We start from the raw sequence: 18,581 nt of genomic DNA, 5'->3' as shown, positions 1-18,581 counted from the left end.
CGCATGCAAGGCTCGCGCCACTCAGGCCTTCAGGGGCTGAAACAGGCACCTCTGCGAAGCTGCCGGAGGGCTGAGCTCACCAGCCGAGCAGCAGCAGGACTCGCTCCGACGAGCCCCTGGGCCTCTGCCCCTCAGGGACGGAGGTTTTCCAGGAAGTTAAACGAGACCATGTTCCGAGGCCCGAAGTACAGCATGATCAGATTTTCCATGTTTAGTAAACAAATTTTAAAAGCATCCTGTGCTAATTTCATGTCACAACACTAACAAATACTTAAAGTCTGATTAAGGGGGGGAAATCAAATGAGGTTTAAATGGTATATTCGAGTGACTCCAAAGAAAACCTTCACCTTCAGAGGCAACCCTCGGTCCAGGAGGCAACGCCAGGGAGGGCCTCGGCCGACAGTCTGCCTGCCTGGCCCTCGGGGGAACTGGCTGGCCGCTGAGCAAGCCAAGCTGTGAGACCAGACGGAGCCCCGGTCTGATCTGGCAGGCCTCTTATGCTCCCAAAGCTGTCTGTGGAAATCATTTTTATTGGGAAAATACCACTGAAGGTTTGAAGACAATACAGTATATACTACCTTTACACTGTTTACATTCAAGGAAAAACACAAGCATTGTGAACAGTTGACACAGAGGGCCTGTAATCCTAAACGTGCTTGCTAGGGAGCCAGGTCCATTAAACTCCACCTGAATGCAGATGCATAGGGTGGCACCGTGCTCTCGGGCACCCCGGATGCCTTGCCCCCTTGCCTCTATCAGCAGAATCTCTCTCTGCCCAGGACGCTGCTGGGGCCCCTCCGTTCCATGACCCTCTCCGTGGCACTGCTGCCACTGCTGACCCAACGGTGATTACAGCATCCTTTCTGCTGTCTGAGAGGAGACGCAGGAGTAAGCGTTTTAGCTCTGGTTTTGACTTGACCTGCACAGCCAGTCGGGTGAATTCACAACTTGGGGTTTTTTCTTAAAATGTGGATTATTTGTGGTTTTCTTCCCACTCCCATCTACAAATCAATGAAATATACATGTTAATAGTTCCTAGGGAATAATCGCCTGGAACACACGAATGGCCACTCTGAAACTGCCAAGCTTGCCTAACGACTTCCTTTCTCAGATGGTGAAAAAGGTGACAAGGGGCTCGGCCATACCGGACTCGATATGAGCCAACAAGGAAGAGTTCGTTGCTGGGGTGAAAGCGGTGGGGCCCTTAGGGAGAAGTGGCCACGTCTTTCTCCTAGAATGCCTCTTGCTGTGAGGCACCAAGGTGGGTTGTAGCTAAACGCACAGGTTAAACCTCAGTAGGGCAAACTTCAATAAACTTAGAGATACGACGGGAGTTATTCCATGGACAAGAATGCTGGAAGGGAAAGGAGCGAGTGAAGGGTGGGCTCTCCTAAAAGAAGAGCTCTTGCAGGCCCAAGCTATCGCCATTCCAGTAAGATGGAAATGTGGTAACAGCAGCAGCAGCTGCAGCGCTTATATACCGCTCTGATAGACAGATTAGTGCCTCACGGTAGAGGATCTGAGAAGCCAATGTGGATGAACAGGGAGCTCTGTGATGAGCTAAGGAAGAAAAAGGAAATGTTCAAGAAATGGAGGGAAGGAAATGCATCCAAAGAAGAGTATCTAGAGGGAGCTAGGCACTTCAGAGCAGCAGTGAGAGGGGCCAAAGCTCACAATGAGCTGAGAGTGGGCAGATGGGCTTGCCACAACAAGAAGATGTTCTTCAGATATGTGAGGAGCAAACGGAAGATAAATGGGCTGATACCTCCACTGCTGAATGAAAATGAAGAAACTCAAGACAGAAAGTGGAAACGCTCAATGCCTATTTTACCTCAGCCTTCTCCCTGAAGGAGAGAACAGGCCCACCTAGAGGTAGCAGTAGGCAAAGTGTGGCTGCGGGGCTGCTGCTTGACACGGGCAGAGGAGTTGTGCGGAAGCTCCTTGCTGAACTGGATGTGTACAAATCCCCTGAGTCAAATGAGGTGCACCCAAGAGGGCTTCAAGAACTTCTGAAAGAGCCTGCAGACCCTTTGTCGATCGTCTTTCAGGCCACTTGGAGGACAGGTGGGGGATATGTTGGAAGACCGAGGAGGCCAAATGTCATTCCAATCTTCAAGAAGAGCTGCTGTATGTAGCACAGTGGTTAGGTGGCTGGCCTCTGAATCAGCTCTCTGCTGGTTTGAATCCCCTTACTGCCATGAGCTCAGCAGGGCAGCCTTGGGTGAGCCACTCCTCTCAGCCCAGCTCCACAGCTGTATTGTGGGGATAATAATAACACTAACTTTGTTATATTGTCGAAGGCTTTCACGGCCGGAGAACGTTAGTTAGTTGTAGATTTTCTGGGCTGTATGGCCGTGGTCTTGGCATTGTAGTTCCTGACATTTCGCCAGCAGCTATGACTGGCATCTTCAGAGGTGTAGTACCGAAAGACAGAGATCTCTCAGTGTCAAAGTGTGGAGAGGATGTTAGCAGGTAATTTATATTTACTTAGGAAGGTGGGTTTGGGCTGAGTCATCCTGTAAGAGTTTCTCAGATTTTGGCATGCTAAAGGGGGGAAGCTTCACTGTATCCTGAGGAGGTTCTTTTACATATGAATTGGTGGTTGATATGCTAATCTTATCTGCAGGGCTATTGTAAAATGTCGGGTATTTTGTTAGTCTGGTGTTTTTCAGGACTGGAAATCATGCCCTATTCATTCTTAAACTCTCTTCTTTCCTGCTGAAATTGTGCTTATGCTTATGAATTTCAATGGCTTCCCTCTGTAATCTGATAAAGCAGTTGGATGTGTTGTCCAGTATTTTAGTGTCATGGAGTAAGAAACTGTGTCCTGTTTAAGGTAGGCTATGTTCAGCCACTGCAGATTTTTCAGGTTGGCCAAGTCTGCAATTTCATGTTCTTTTATTCTTGTCTGGAGGCTACGCTGTGTGGTCCCGATGTAAACTTGTCCACAGCTGCAGGGTATGCGGTATACTCCTGCAGAGGTGAGGGGGTCTCTACTGTCGTTATCCCATTGGAAGTAACTGGTAGTCAGACAATGGTGGAATAAGGCTGTTACATCCTCTGGAAAAAATGATTAATAAGCGCGATTGTGTCTTTTACCAGAACCTTAGTAAAAAGGGATACAACATCAAAACTGACAAGTATGTCCCGTGGATTGAGTTACTTCCCATGGAATAACGAATTCTATTGTAACGAGCTTTTGCCCGTGTCTGAAACTAACCTTCTACTAGCCAAAAGAAAGGTGTATCTTTTCTCTTGGAAAGCTTTCAGCAATTAGTTCTCAGACCTGTCAAACAGGTAAGTTCTTTGAACCACCTGTTTTATCAGTACCTTTATTATATAGGGTTCAATATCGCTTTGCAACTCCTTATCAAACACACAGACACCAGTCTAGAGTTTATTTCACTTTACTGAAAATACACCCTAGTTTTTTAATGAAGCAAGTAATTAAAATATAAATGGTTATTAATATAAATCCTATAAAAACAGAACACAGAAAGGCAATAAGAAATAAGTTTGCTAACATTTCCTAATAAATCCCAAGTTTAACATAATCAAAGTTTCTATGAAATGCATAGGTAAAGATAAATTCTCACCTAAATTCTCTCAAGAGATTTCTTCCATCAGAGCTCCGACATTCTATCTGAATTTGCAATTTTATGCATCATCATATGCGAATATTTAAGGTCTATTCACATGATAGCACAAACAAACGATAATTGGTCTGATGCTTCACTGAATATTCATAGTTTCTATTGTATAACCTTCCAATTAGTAAAAAATTACGTTATACTCAAACTTGCAAAACAAAACTATAAATCTCTGAGAAGTGTTAGAAAAAGTTGAGAGATCACTATTGGTTGAATCTCTGATAGAGGAACATTAATCTCGAGAGAGTCCACTATTTTAATTAACTGTCAAAAGATTAACGCTCACCTGTTAGAATTACCTAACACAGAGAAAAAACGCACAGACGATTCATGCAAAGTTTGAAAGTTCATCTAGAATACAAGTGCTTGGCCTAGTATTGCTCAGTATGGATTATTGTCATGTGCTTTTATTTACATTAGTGCAACATATGAATCCAGAGGCATTAGCCGTGTTAGTCTGCAGTAGCAAAATCAACAAGAGTCCAGTAGCACCTTTAAGTCTAATCAACTTTTCTGTAGCATAAGCTTTCGAGAATCACAGCTCTCTTCATCAGATGCATCTGATGCATCTTAAAGGTGCTACTGGACTCTTTTCGAATTCTATGAAGAGATGAATACGGTGGCCGTGGGAAGCCCTCTCAGCCCGGTTATAGCAAACTTCTACATGGAACATTTTGAAAAAACAGTTTTAGAATCAGCACCCCTCAAACCTACAGTCTGGTTCCGGTTCATGGATGATACCTTTATCATTTGGAGCCATGGTGAAGAAGAATTGATGGAGTTTTTAAACCACCTCAACAATATCCACCCGAACATACAATTCACCACAGAAAAAGAGGGTGTGGCGGTCAGAAGGGGGGCAAAAAGCTGGCCCCTAGTCAAAGGCCCAGCAGAACAGCTCTGTCTGGCTGGCCCTGCCAAAATGTAAAAGGTCCCACAGGGCCCGGATCTCCATAGGGAGAGCGTTCCACCAGGCCGGGTCCAAAGCAGAAAAGGCCCTGGCCCTAGTTGAGGCCAGCCGAATATCCCTCGGGCCGGAGACCACCAGAAGCTGATTATCCGCAGAGCTCAAGGCCCTGCGGGGGACGTAATGGAAGAGGTGGTCCCGTAGGTATGCAGGTCCCAGTCTGTGGAGGGCTTTAAATACTAAGACCAGTACCTTGAACTAGATCCAGAACTCAACTGGGAGCCAGTGCAGCTGGCACAACACAGGGTGGATATGCGCCCTAAACAGCATCCCCGTAAGGACACGTACCGCTGCATTCTGGACTAGCTGTAACTTCTGGGTCAAGCTCACAGGCAGCCCAGCATAGAGCGAGTTGCAGTAGTCTAGTCTAGAGGTGACCGTCGCATGGATTACCGAAGCTAGGTAAAATCGATCAGCTCAGCTATGAATCTATGATAGACAAGCAAGGAAATGTGGAATCACGGCAAGAAATCCAACCTCAAGGGGAAAATATTGCATGGTTGATGTACCACCAAATAGTATCAAAGTTCACAGAACAAACTTTTAAAGTAGAAAGAGAAAAAAAATGAATTATAAATAAGTGGTGACCTGAAGGGGAAATTGGGGAAAATTTACAAAATTTTATTGCACCATCACACAGAAATGGAAGAAGTTAAGATCTGTATGTTAAAATGGATGGAAAAACTTTGGAGAAACTATCCTTATGAACCAAAGGGAAGATCTATGGACTGAGGATATTAAATTCACAGATTGTCAGTTGTTAAGAGAGAACTGGTATAAAATGTTTTTTGAGATGCTATACTACCCCCAAAGTCATCGCGAAAATTAGTAAGGACTATAGTGGACAGTGTTGGAAATGTCAAGGAATGGATGCAACATTTTATCATATGTGGTGGACATGTAAGAAAGCACAAAGATATTGGATAAAGGTACATGAAGAGATACAGAAGATTCTTACGCTCAAATGTGAGCTAAATTTGAAAAAATATGCTATTAAACATTTTACCAAATAATGTAACAAGAGAACAGGGAGATCTTCTCCATACCTGGTGACAGCGGCAAGAATACTATATGCAGCAAAATGGAAAACAGAATTAAGCCCTGGCATGCCGGAGTGGACAGACAAGATTTACGAACAGGCATCAGTGGCCAAATTAACTTTTTATGTGCACAACAGACGAATAGCGGAATTCTGGAAAAAAATGGAAAGATCTCTTCAATTACTTAGGTTAAAACTAAGATAAATTAAAGTAATATGATACAAAGATAAAACACAGGAGAAATGCCTGATAAAAAATTATTGACACTAACGTTTGGGTATAAGCAACTAAGGAGAGAGAATGAGAGCTATTACATAATCTAACTGTCAGAGGAGTTCGCCATGTTAGTCTGTAGTAGCAAAACAGTAAAGAGTCCAGTAGCACCTTTAAGACTAACCAAATTTATTGAGGCATAAGCTTCCGAGAGCCACAGCTCTCTTCATCAGATGCATGGAGGGTATGAAGAAACTGGCCACAGATATATTTAGGTGGGGAGGGGGGAGAGGGTGCAGGGAGTAAGGGTCATATAAATATAAATAAGTTACAAGAAGTCATGAAAGAGGTGGAATGCACAATCCAGGCTGGGGGTGACCCCTCCCCTCCATGGCAGAATCTGAATAGAATGCCTGAAAGCAGTTACTTTTGGTAATGAGATAACCATTCATAGTCTCTATTTAATCCAAGTCTGACAGAGTTAAATTTACCCATAATTTTATATGCTTAGTTATGAATGACGCGTTTTAAGTTGTTCATTCAGTAAAAAGGTAAAAACATGCCCCCCCCCCTCACATAGTGTCAAAATTTCCGGAAATGTCACATCTCTATCACAGCAGCAAACGTTGGGCACAAGATGCGTGTGTGGCCTTTGACACTGGATCCCGCAGAGCACAGCAAAGCTGTTGAAGGAACTCGGGGGGACTGGAGGTATCTGGCCCAGAACAGAGGAGACTAGGCAGGGCACAGTTCACACTTCTGCAGCCTTGGGCTTCGGCAAGATGGCACCCCCTCCTCCACACAGGCACCCATGCCTGGCCAACCCACAACATTCGATGCAGCAGTGAGAAAACCGCACTGCCCAGAACAAGGGCAGCCAGCGGCCAAACCAGTCCTTGGAAACAGCAAGCAGCCTCAAGGCTCCTGAAAAACACTGGGAAAGCCCAAATTCCACTGTCCCTAACTAGGAGACCAGAACACATTAAGACAGGCAACCATCAGCATAAATGCCCCATTGCATAAGGGGCAAGTTTGATTTAAAGCTTGCTTTCCAGTAGCTAGAAACTAGACGGGGGACGATTTTGAGGCACCAGGTCCGAAGGAAGGCCTAACCTTCATCTCGCGCCCAGCCTTAGGCTGAAGCTACATGATGCCTTCCAGCCCTTCTCCAACAAAATAGAGCAACACGGTAATATAAATGTCACAACAGAGAATCTCCCGTGTAGTATTAATGTCTCCACAATTGTTTTTAATAAATTGTTTTTAATTAATATATCCTTTATTAAAAACAATTGTGGAGACATTAATACTACACGGGAGATTCTCTGTTGTTCCAGCCCTTCTCGGCAACCATAAGGCCTTTTTGCTACCGCCTCTGCTTTGTTCCCCCACCAGACATGTGGATTTAACATCTACCCAGCTGACAAGAGAGTGCTGGAAGCAGGGGGGGGGGTCCTTTATAAGCCACCCACTACCACCCCTCACCCAGCCCGACTCTGGAAGTGAGCTGCCCCTGAGACCCTTCCTGGCACCATGTTCTGGAACGAAGAGGTGCCCCTCCCTGAGCCCAAGCACAGAGATAGGGGGAGCCCAGCACAGCCAGGGCCACAGGTGTTGCCTGACAGAGTCCCCTGAGACGCAGAGGGCAGCACCTCCCTCCATCCCAGCCTGCAAGAAGGGATGCTCAAGACGCGACTGCACAGCTATTGCTGTGGCAGGGCCAAAGAGAGGCCTCCAGCAGAATTCTGCACAGCAGCAACAGAGCCAGGGCCAGCCGGAGGAGAGCACAGCCTTCCTTCTAGGTTATTTGTTTATTTTCTAGAGTTTTACACCACCTCTCCCTCGAACGAGGCCCAAAGCAGTTTCCAGCATTAAAAACACCACAAATACTAAAACTTAAAACATCAAATACAATTAAGGGATCCCACAAATATAACCAATAGTTAAAAAAAATACACAAACGGCAAAGATTCCTTGATAGCTGTGCCTTTGTGCCTGCAAAGAAGGAGCCTCTGAGCTGGCAGTTGGGAGAGAGGACAAGCAAGGCCTGCCCAAGACCTTCAGGCAACGGCAGCCACGCTCTGCCGAAGCAGCAAAACAGAATGCCCCCCCCCCCACTTCACAAGCCCCTCCCCACACCTCCCTCCCCACACCTCCCGCCCATTCAGAGAGAGGAAGTGCCAGGCTGCTCCTCGCAGGCAGGGCAGGGTCACACCCCAAGCACTTGCCAGGGGCACCCCCAGGTAAGAGGCAGCAGGTGTGGCCAGACACTCTTACTGCCTCCCAGCCCTCCTGGCCCCAACAGGCTAGGCCTGCCAAGGAGCTAGAGCCAGGAGCTGCAGCAGCCCAAATAAGAAGGGGGCAGCATTTCCCCTCCCCACCCACACCACTGTCAGCCAGGATGGGTAAGAGGGCATGGCTGCAGGCGGTGTCCCCTTGGGCCTCATCCTGGGCACACGGCCTCCTGTGCCGCACTCACTGATTGGGGGCGGCAAAACAAGTCGAGCCGGTGGGCAGGGACAGCCGAGTTGCCGAGTCAGGCAATCCATGGGCAGAAAGGGGCACACCTCCCCCCACCCTCCATGGTCCTTAGCACAAGACCACCTGGCTGTACGAGCAGGCCAAGTCCACCTGGGAGCCAGCTCTGGCCGCCGGCACTTTAGACACTGCCGACTGGATTTAGAACCCCGCCCCACACACACACACACCCGCGCTTCCTTTGTGGATCCTTAAGGTAGCCTACAGAGAATTCCCAGGCGGCCTCCATTCCAGGATCGGTCCAGGCCTCGACTGCCTTAGCTTTGGACTTCCAAGCCAGGACCCATCCGTGGCTCTGCCCCACCCACCATTTCCACATCTTGTTCTCTCCACCACCCGCCCCCATTCCTTGGGGAATCACACAGGGTGGGAAAGGCACGGCAAAAAAAGGCTAGAGGATAAAGGGGTCGGAAGGGGAGGGGGCTGCCCACTACGGACAAAGCCCCAAGCAGAGGCCCTGAAAGGCCCACCAGGATTAGCTGAACTCCCAGCAGACACAGAGACAATTCAGCCCCCTTCCCCCCTCGCCAAGATGGCAGCTCTCTCAGCAGGCAGGGCCCTCCCCCCGCCGATCTCAACCAATGAGCAGAAAGAGAAGGAAAGCCCGATCACCCCTCCCCGACTCCTGGGGGGGTGGAGCCCTTAGGGTCACAGAGTCTCATTTCATATCCCAGAAATCAGCTCGGCCCCTCCCATTCGGGGATGGCAGCCCCCCCGCCAAGGCAGCCCCTGAGGAGAAGCAGGTGGTTTGTTGTCCCCCATCCCCACACAAAGGCATGGAGGGGCACAGCCCACTCCCACACAAGAGAAGAACTGAGCCTCATCCTGAACAAATTATTCAATGCATATTCTTAACTGCAGTGCAGCAACGTCTGCTTGGTTTTTGTAAACCGCCATGAATAACCGGAAAGACACCATACATTAAAAAAAAAAATGTAAAACAGCCCTCTTTCCTGGAGACTGGAGCTCTACATGCCTTGCTGGGACACGTGGCACTTTCCAAGAGAGCCCTGGGTGCCTGCGCAACAGGAAGACACCTCCCATCCCACCCCAGGATGGCGCTGACAGGTCAGAGGGCCCAGCACAGGCCAGGCCGCAGGTTCCCCACCAGGGCCCCCGAACAGCCAGGACACCAAGCAACACCCCCGCGCCTGCACCGCAAGGAGACTCCCTGAAAGAGCAGCCCCCCGCCCTCCCCAGGTGCTCGAGAGGCTCCAAGGAGACTCAGCACCTGCCTGGGAGCCTGTGAAGCCCGGCTCTGACACAACGGGGCTCCATCCTCCGGGTTTCATTAGACCACTCGGATGGCAGAAGGGGATGAGGGGTACCAAAAAAGAATATTTTAAAGGTTTTGAGTCTCTTTAGCCACTTTCCAAAAGTTTTTTCCTTGGGAAACACTGGCAGGAAGCAGAAGTGTACGCTGCATCTCTGGGGGACGGGGTGTGCGTGTGCTGAAGCCTCCACCCTCACCAAAGGAGCTCAAAGCAAGATCCGTGCCATGCCCAGGGCTACGGCACTGGCCCCACATGGGGAGCAGAAGCCAGTGGGGCAGCAAGAGACCACAGGTCCCTGAAGACCCTGCCAATCTCAGCCAGGGAACGAAGACGGGCCCAGAGGCAGAGAGGCTCGCCCACGGCACGGCCACTCAAGGAGTTACCAGTCCAGAAACAAACAGAGGAGTCTGCGGACACCTCAAACCCAACAAAACTATATTCCAGCATAAACATGCAGGGACAGAGCCCACTAATGCCGGAATAAAACTGTCCTCACCGTGCGGCAAGACTCAGCAGAGGAACAATGGCTGCCCCTCGGGACTCAGCAGCCAAGAAAGGGCAGCGCAGCAGCAGCAACAGCAGCAGCAGCAGCGTGCCCCGGCCCACCACACACGCTCCCCACCTCCAACGCGCCCCCCCCTCTCACTCGCCCCAAACACACTGGCGGCCTTGCCGGACAAGCAGCCTCTGCTTCTTGGCTGCAGGAACAGCCTTCCGAAAGGCAGGCAAGCAGGCTGGCCAGCCGTATTTTCTGCTGCTTCACCCCGCATTCTCCAGGTCAAGGAATGCACTTCAAATGCACTTTGGCAGCCATTCCACAACACACACACACACACACACACAGAGTGTATGGCCTGCCCTGCCCAGATCACGGTGGGGTGTGGCATGGCAGCTGCGGAACAGTTGCACAAGAGGCTTCATTCTGTCTCCCTTGCAAAGGAATTTTGGGAAGCCTGGAATTTGGCCTTGCCCTCAAGCGGAAACCCCACTCCTCCACAGAGCCGAGTGGGCTCATGCCGAGTTCCAAGCTTAACTCTCCCCTTCCACCGGAGAAGGAGTGCCCTCACTCATTCACCAAGTAGGCCGCAGCTACAGACTGACACAGTGTCTAGAGGTTGGGGGGCATCCGCCTGAGGAGAGGGGAAATAATCCCTTAGAACAGGCCCCTGCCTCTGCATGACAAACTGAGTATTTGCTCGTACTGAGGATCCCTCTCCGGGCTTTTGACACTAGAAGGCTTGATCACCAGGAACAGAGGCAACAGGGCCGGGATGGGCATTTTGATGGTCTGATGAGCTGCTTGCCTAGCACAAAGGTTGCGGCAGTTATCATGTGTGCTGTCTAGAGATGGGCTTGAACGGGGAAAATGGCAGCTCATGGTTCGTCGCATTTCACGAACCACAAACTGCCATGTACTCGCCCGGTTCATAAACTGGTTCGTTTGGTTCATATATACGTCACTTCTGGGGCTGGAGGTGGTCTGCAGAAAGCCCTCCACCCCCACACCCCGTTGCCTAGGTAACAGATTGATGACCACCAGGCTGTCTGCAGTGACGAACCGAAAAACGAACCAAACAAACGGCTCTAAAAATCATAGCGGTTCATCAGAAATGAGCTCTGACAAACCGCCAGTTCACGAACCAAAGAACTGGCCCGTCTCATGATGAACTTTGGTTCATGTTTCGGTTCATGCCCATCTCTAGTACTGTCTAGATCAGCTGATAACTAATAGGGGAGGGATCAGCGATCATGGTACATGCGGGCCCCAATGACATTGGGAAATTTAATCAGTCACATGGCTCTGAAGGAAAGATGAAGATTTCTAGACAGAAGGCCAAGGTATATTGCAGAATTGCTAACAGTTTCACATTCAGGGCCAGCTGAAGAGTCAGAGATTGGGGTCTCAATATATGGATGAGAAAGTGGTGCCAAAAAAGTGGGTTTAGATTTGTTAGGCATTGGGGAACTTTTGGGGACAAGTCAAACCTCTACAAGAGAGGCAGCCTTCCTTTGAGCTGAAACGGAACCAAGCTGGAGGCACTTAATATCAAAAGAGGTGGCAGAGCAGCTTTGAAATTAACTCTAGGGAGAAAGTTGACAGGAGCTGGATCCCGAGACTCTAGTTTGAGAGAAGTCAGGAGGAGGTAAAAAGGGAGAATTAAGAGTCCAACCCCTCCAAAATACCTAGAATATTTAGAATTCCACAAATTGGGACCCAGATGGGATGCATACTCCAAATCGGGAAAGGTACCACCAAGTGTAAAAGGACACCTGCGTGGCACACGAGCCAAGTAAAGGAAACGATAAAGTGGAACCGCACAGAAATCTTAACTGCAAGCCACCTCACAGGACTCTGAAGAGGAGTCACAGGAATATTTCAAACAAATAAATAACACAGATTCTGGCAAAACAAACATAAGCTGACCACACGGCAAGGGAAAAGAGAATTTGAGGACTGGATGTCCAGAAACAGTAAAGGCAAATAGAAAGGATCTCTTCAAGTGCATTTGGTCATTCTGAAAAACAGACGAAACCGTAATGATCAACAACGCATTTTGAAAAATGTAGTAGCATGGAACAGTCCAGGGGGCACCTCCATAACGGAACCGGATTCCTGCCTGCTGCAATGATGACCGTCCGTCTCCGCTGCTTTGACTGCATTGCCCTCTGCTTTGTAAGCCACATTCTGTACTGTTTATAGCATACCCTGCCTTGGATTTTCATCTGAATTGTCTCTAACTCTGCATTCCTAATCCTATTGCACTATTTGTTAGTTGTCTTATGCTGTCTGATCACAGTGTTTGCATTATGGAACCCCACCCTGAGTCTCAGAGGAAGGATGGTGAAGAAAGTGCATACGTTTACCAGGAGTAAGAAACCAGGCGGCTGGGCCTTTGGATGACAAAGGAATGAAAAGATTTCCTAAGGTAAGAGGGGAGATGGCAGAGAAACTGAACGAATTCTTTGTGTTTGATTTCACGGTGAAAAACGCGGGGGGATGTACCCACACCTGAGCCACTGATTTTTGGCAAAGAGCCGAGTCAAATTAAGGTGACAACAGATGAAGATTTGAACTGCTAGGTAAACTGAGAACCAAGTCTCTAGGTCCATATGGCATACACCCAAGGGTTCTTAAGGAGCTCAAAAGTGAGTTGATCAACTAGGCAGCATATGTAAATTCTGGCTAAAATCAACCTTTGTGCCAGATGATTGGAAAGGAGTAAAGCTCTCACCAATTTAAAAAAAAGCGGTCAATACAGAATTCAGGGAATTGCAGGCCAGTTGGCTTGTCTGTCCCGGGTAAATTAGTGTCAAGGAACAAAGCCTGTGGGGTGGAAATCAGAAGGGCCCCCCTGCAAAGGGAAGTCCTCCCTCACTGACATTTCAGAGGTCTCTCAAAAATCTAATAAGAATATGATTAAGGGGGGGGATCTAACAGACATCGTATTTTTCCAAAAGTCTTTTGACAAGATACCTCTCCAGAAACTCCTAAGTATGTTTAGCAATCATGAGACAAGGGGACAGGTTCTCCCATGGATTAAAAACTGGTTAAATGAAAGGAAGCAGAGAGTGGAATAAACAGGCAGTTCTTGCAATGGTGGGAAGGGAGCAATGGAGTCCTGCAAGGGTCAGTATTGGGCCAGCGCTATTTAGTTTATCCATAAATGATCTGGAATGGGAGGTGAACAATGGCCAGCTTTGCAGGTGATACCAAATTATACAGGGTGGGGAAAAACAAAGCGCAGCATGAAGAGTTCCGAGAGGATTTCTCTACATTCGGAAAGTAGGCAACAACACGGCAAACGAGTGTCGGCGTGAAGAAGCGTAACATAATGCACACCGGAACCAAAAATTCGACCTGTAGATATACATACACTGACAAGGCACATCTGGCTGAGACTGCGGGGGGGGGGGGGGAGGCGGTCACTGAAAACGTCCCACTATCTGACAGCAGCAAAAAAGACAAGCTCCCTGCGGAGACTTATCAGGAAAAGGACGGAAAATAAGGCAGCCGGTAGTGCGATGCCCTTGTCAGGGCCGTGTGGAAGTCTCCCGTGGCCGCCTCCTAAAAACCTCGTCTGACAGAAAATATTCCCACGTCGAACAACATTCACCCCGTGCAGCAGCTCACACTGCCTGCCGGCTGGTGTGCAGCGAGAGTTCTCCCCCCACCCTGCTTAAACGGGGAGGCCGTCAACGAGGGCCCCCGCGCGGGCCTGCCCGCCCAGAGGCAGCCGGGTTCCTGCGCCTCTCCGCCAGTTCGCCTCCAGCCAGGGGCTCGTGCCTTTGGATAAGGTCCCCCGGCACTGGCAGGGCTGGGAAGGCCCGGGGCCGGGGGGGGGGGGGCGCTCCGTCCCCCGCCCCCCCATCTGCGGTCCAGCCCGTGCAAAACAAGCGAGGAGGGCAGGCGGGGGGGGGGCGGAGGCGCAGACCACCCCCCCCCCCAGGGCGGGGAGGCCACTGCCCCGCGGCCCAGCCCTGGGGAGCTCCGGGGAGGGCGGGGGGGGGAGGGAGGCCTCCGCCGCGGCTTGCTGAGCCGGCCGCGGCCTCGCCTGCTCCTCCGCCCGGGGGCTCCAGCCGCTCGGCAGCATCCACCACCGGCAGCAGCAGCGGGCAGCGGGCGCCGAGCCGGAGGAGGGGGCGGCCCTGCCGGACTCTCCCCGCGCGGGGCCGGCCGTGCTCGTGGCCCCCGGGGGGGCGGGCGGGCGGGGGGCAGCCAGGCTCGCGGGGGCCGAGGCGGAGGGAGGGGGGGCGGGCGCGGCGCTCCGCTGCCTTCCAGGCTCCTCCGGCGGGCGGGCGGGCGGGCGGGGGGGGGGGCGTGGAGCCCCCGAGGAAAGGCCCCCGAGGGTCCCCTCCCGCCCGCCCGCCCGCTCCTCCTCCTCGTCGCCCCCTCCCTCCCGCCCGGGGGCTCACCCACCTTGGGCAGCTCGCGGAGCTGGTTGGCGTCGAGCAGGAGCTCCTCGAGGGAGCGGCTGTAGCGGTAGACGTCGTCGGGCACGGCCTGCAGCGAGCAGTGGCGCCGGTCCAGCGCCTCCACCTGCCGGTTGCAGCGCCACAGCGGCGGCATGCAGCGCAGCATCCTCCGCCGCCCGCCGGCCCAGCGCGGCCCGCCTGCCCGACCGCCCGGCTCCCCGCCTGGCTCTCCGGGGCTGGCCGTGGGGCTGCCGGGGCTGGCGGTGGACGCGTCGGGCCTCCCTCAGACGCAGGCCGGGCCCCGCCGGCCCGCCCCCCGTCGCCCCGCCCCCGCGCACGGCATGCTGGGAGAAGCGGCGCGGCCGGCCCCTCACGGCGCCGGGACTACCGCTCCCGGCGCCCCCTGCGCGGAGCCCTCCCCTCGGCGCATGCCCGCTGGGCCGCTCCGACGCCGCCTCCGGCTCCGGCCGCGGGAGCCCGCCGCCCAAGACAGCAGCGGCTGTGGCGGGGCCGGCCAAGGCAGGCGGGGCCAACTCCCGGCTGGGGCAGCACCCGCTGAGCCTGCGCAGAACGCGCGAGAGCCGCACTCAAGACACTCCCCCGCCCTTCCAATGCCATGGGGCGGGGGGAGCCCCGGCCCGCCACGCAGGGGCCGCCTGGAGCCCGGAGCCTCGCCGGCGGCGGCAGCAGCAAGGCGGCTGCACGAGGCAGGGCAGGGCGGCCCCAGGAAACGGGGAGGCCGTCGACGGATAAAAGCCAGGAGCAGCGGAGGAGGCCTGGGTGGGTCCGCGGGGAGGGCGCTGCGGGACGCCCGCTCTGAGAGAACCCCCCGGGCCCCGGCCCATCCCATGCCGGTGCATCAAGGACCCTCCGCCCTCCGCTGCTATCATGCGCGCAACGATGCGGTTTCTCGGGGGCTGCGGGAAGGTTGGGGGGGAGGGGTGCTTTCTGCTATCAGGTAACATGCAGGTTTCCTCTGGGGAAATGGAAGGGGAACCCAGTGCAGGCCCAGTCTGCGCTCTTCCTCTGAGCCCCCTCCCTTGACAGCCACTCTTACTCTCTATCTCGCTATCCAGGTCCCCCTAGGATGCCCTGCAAATCTTAGATCGCTGCCGGGCAGCCGTGATGAAATGGCCGAAAAACAACAAATTGAAATTAAACCCAGACAAGACCCAAGTGATGCTTGTTGGGAAGTCAGCTATTCTGAAAGACACTGGACTCCCCACTTTCAATGGAGTTTGTCTGACCCTTGCAGACTCGGCTAAGAGCCTAGGGGTTATACTGGATCCAGCGCTACTACTAGAAAAACAAGTTAAGGCAGCTGCAAAAAATGCTTTCTGCAATCTCACTTTAGCCTGGAAGATGGCTTCTTGACACAGCCATCAGATGCCTGATGTCCACCTGGATCCATGCTATGGTAACATCAAAACTTGACTATTCCATCTTCTGTCTAAGTTAACTAAAAGGTAACTAGGAGGCTCCAATTGGTGCAAAATGCTGCGGCTCGACTGTTATCAGGAGCGAGCAGGAGCTTGAACATCACTCCCATCCTGTAGTCGCTCCATTGGCTACCCATCAGTTAACATGCTCAGTTCGAGGTATTGGTTGTTGCATACAAAGCTCTTCACGGCCTTGGCCTGACATACCTACGGAACTGCCTCCCTCCCTGTGTTCCTCCATGGCAGCTTTGCTCATCCAAACAGGGTCTCTTGCAGGTGCCAGCCAGCACATGGGCAAAATCAACTGCAGCCCATACACAGGCCTTCTCTGCGGTGGCCCGTATCCTATGGAACAGCCTGCCTGAGGAGGCCAGGAAAGCTCCCACGCTCTTGGCTTTCCACAAACAATGCAAAACTGAATTCTTCAAAAAGGACTTTTTTCTCAGCTAAGAGGGTGGTATTGTAGGGAGGGAGTCTCAGATGTTTCGCCAATAAGTTGGGAACCAAGGGCTCCACTATTATGTTGCGTTACATATCTGTCGCTTTGAATATGTACTCATATATACTGCTTGTGCTTCATGTTGTCTGATGTCAGCCCTAGAATGGATTATGTTCTGTTTCAGCAATCCTTCAACCCCATATTGGATCCTGGCTAATGCGCCGTCTCTGTAAACTTGTATTCATCTACCCTATGACACCATTTATGGAAATGTCTTTGACACTGTATGGAAATGCGTACCCTTGTCCCTGCTACTGATTGTACTGATCTCACGCTATGTAATCTGCCTTGAGTCTCACTGAGAAAGGCGGACTATAAGTGACATACATACATAAACTGCCCACAGAGGGGTGACAGCCAGGAGGCCTCAGCATTCAGCTCCGCCTCCCAGGAGCCTCCACCTTGAGCAGTGGGTGCTTTCCTCGGGCCCTTGGGCTGGTGTGGCTGGCTCGTCCACAGCAGAAGAGCTGGTCCATTTGTGTTACAAGTAAGAGTGGCAGATGCTCCCTATCCTCAAGTGAGCGTCCTCCACAGATAATCTCCAGGTCTAGAGTCTCCCTTCCCTCCGTGCTTATTCTCCTGGGGAGCCAGGACACCGAAAGGAGGAGACACGGGCTTGTTCCACAGGAGAAATGAGGGCTGCAGGGACGGCGGCCCAGGCAGTGGGCACTCCAGCCATGAAAGGGACGCTTTTCTCCAAAGAAAAACCACCTTTCCCCGCGTTGGGTGACGGTCACCAGGCTCCTGGCTCATCTCCTTTTCTCTAACCCTAACCCCCACCCTCAAACTGTCCCTCATGGGATTTGCTTCCTCGAGCTAAATGAGGTCTCCCATCGCGAAGCACCCAGGACACCCAGGTTCCTGGGGGTAAAGTGTAGATGACTGGGGAAGGCAATGGCAAGCCACTCCGTAACAAAAAGTCTGCCAAGAAGACGTGATGCGACACCCCCCATGGGTCAGTAATGACTCGGTGCTTGCACAGGGGATGACCTTTACCTTTTTATCGCTGAGCAAACTAGGGCTGTAAATTGCCGCCGCCTTAGAAACAACCTAAAACAGTCTATCCAAAATAAATATTCCAGTGATCGTCTGAAGGACTGGGAGGTGGTTGTGCCCAACCAGAGACTCGAAGATTTGCTGAAACTGCTCTTGCAGGGTGGGTTTCAATACAGGACTTCTGCTGAATTGTGGCCACACCTATAAGGAAAGGTTGAAGGAGCTTGGTATGTTTAGCCTGGAGAGGAGATGACCTGACAATGGATTGCACGTCGTCAGACTCGTGCTCCCTTTGGCTGCTTAGCTATACAAGCTAAGTTGAATTTCAGTCTGGGTAGGGGGCTGTTTGAGACCATAAGCCAAGACAAACAGTAATAATAGCAAGCTCTGGTTTTACTCCCTAAATCTTCCTGCAAAATACAAAGATGTTGTAGTTTATGCCTCCTGCTGCGCATCATGTTCTTGGTATTTCACGTCACTGCCATCTGCCCAGAGCTCCAGCTGAAGACCCTTCAAGGCCACAGTGAGCTCCCAGAACACTCTCAATCCTGCCCAGTTTGGGGGCTGTTCCCAGCCAGTTTCCCAGCTGAAGGCAGTGAACAGCACCAGACGGAACTGGCAACCGTAGCAGAGGTAGGCCAGACCTTACAACAACAACAACAACAACAACATTCACTTTATAGACCGTCCTTCAGGACGATTTAACACCCACTCAGAGCGGTTGACGAAGCATGTTGTTGTTATCCCCACAACAACAAACACCCTGCGAGGCGGATGGGGCTGAGAGAGCTCCTAGAAGCTGTGACTCCCCCAAAGTCAACCAGCTGGCTTCAAGCGGAGGAGTGAGGGCTCAAACCCGGTTCTCCAGATTAGGGTCCTGCCGCTCGTAACCACTACCCTAAACAGGCTCCAAGCCACCCAGCAGCAGCACTGAATGCATCTCCCCCTTCCCTGTGGCCAACAAGGCAAAGGACCCATGGAAAAATCTACACGTGGACAGCAAGTTTTCTGGTACTGCTTCCCGAAGTGAATCATGTCCTGGGAAAAACGT

General features: G+C 51.7%; 1 protein-coding gene across 10 annotated transcripts in view; it reads right to left on the bottom strand.

Annotated features, from left to right (window-relative positions):
- SCRIB (scribble planar cell polarity protein) overlaps nt 1-14,895 on the bottom strand; it is an 85,124-nt gene extending 70,229 nt beyond the window's left edge. For all 10 annotated transcript variants that reach the window (XM_054984892.1, XM_054984896.1, XM_054984899.1 and 7 more), the window contains exon 1: nt 14,601-14,895. In XM_054984892.1, the coding sequence (XP_054840867.1) occupies nt 14,601-14,762 (162 nt within the window). In that variant the 5' untranslated portion in view covers nt 14,763-14,895. The remainder of the gene's footprint in view (nt 1-14,600) is intronic.
- Nucleotides 14,896-18,581: the final 3,686 nt, after the last annotated feature.

The sequence above is a fragment of the Eublepharis macularius genome, chromosome 7 (assembly GCF_028583425.1).
Source record: "Eublepharis macularius isolate TG4126 chromosome 7, MPM_Emac_v1.0, whole genome shotgun sequence".
In the NCBI taxonomy this organism is placed as follows: domain Eukaryota; kingdom Metazoa; phylum Chordata; class Lepidosauria; order Squamata; family Eublepharidae; genus Eublepharis; species Eublepharis macularius.
Note: the sequence above shows the minus strand (reverse complement) of the source record. Positions and strands in the feature narration are given on the sequence as shown.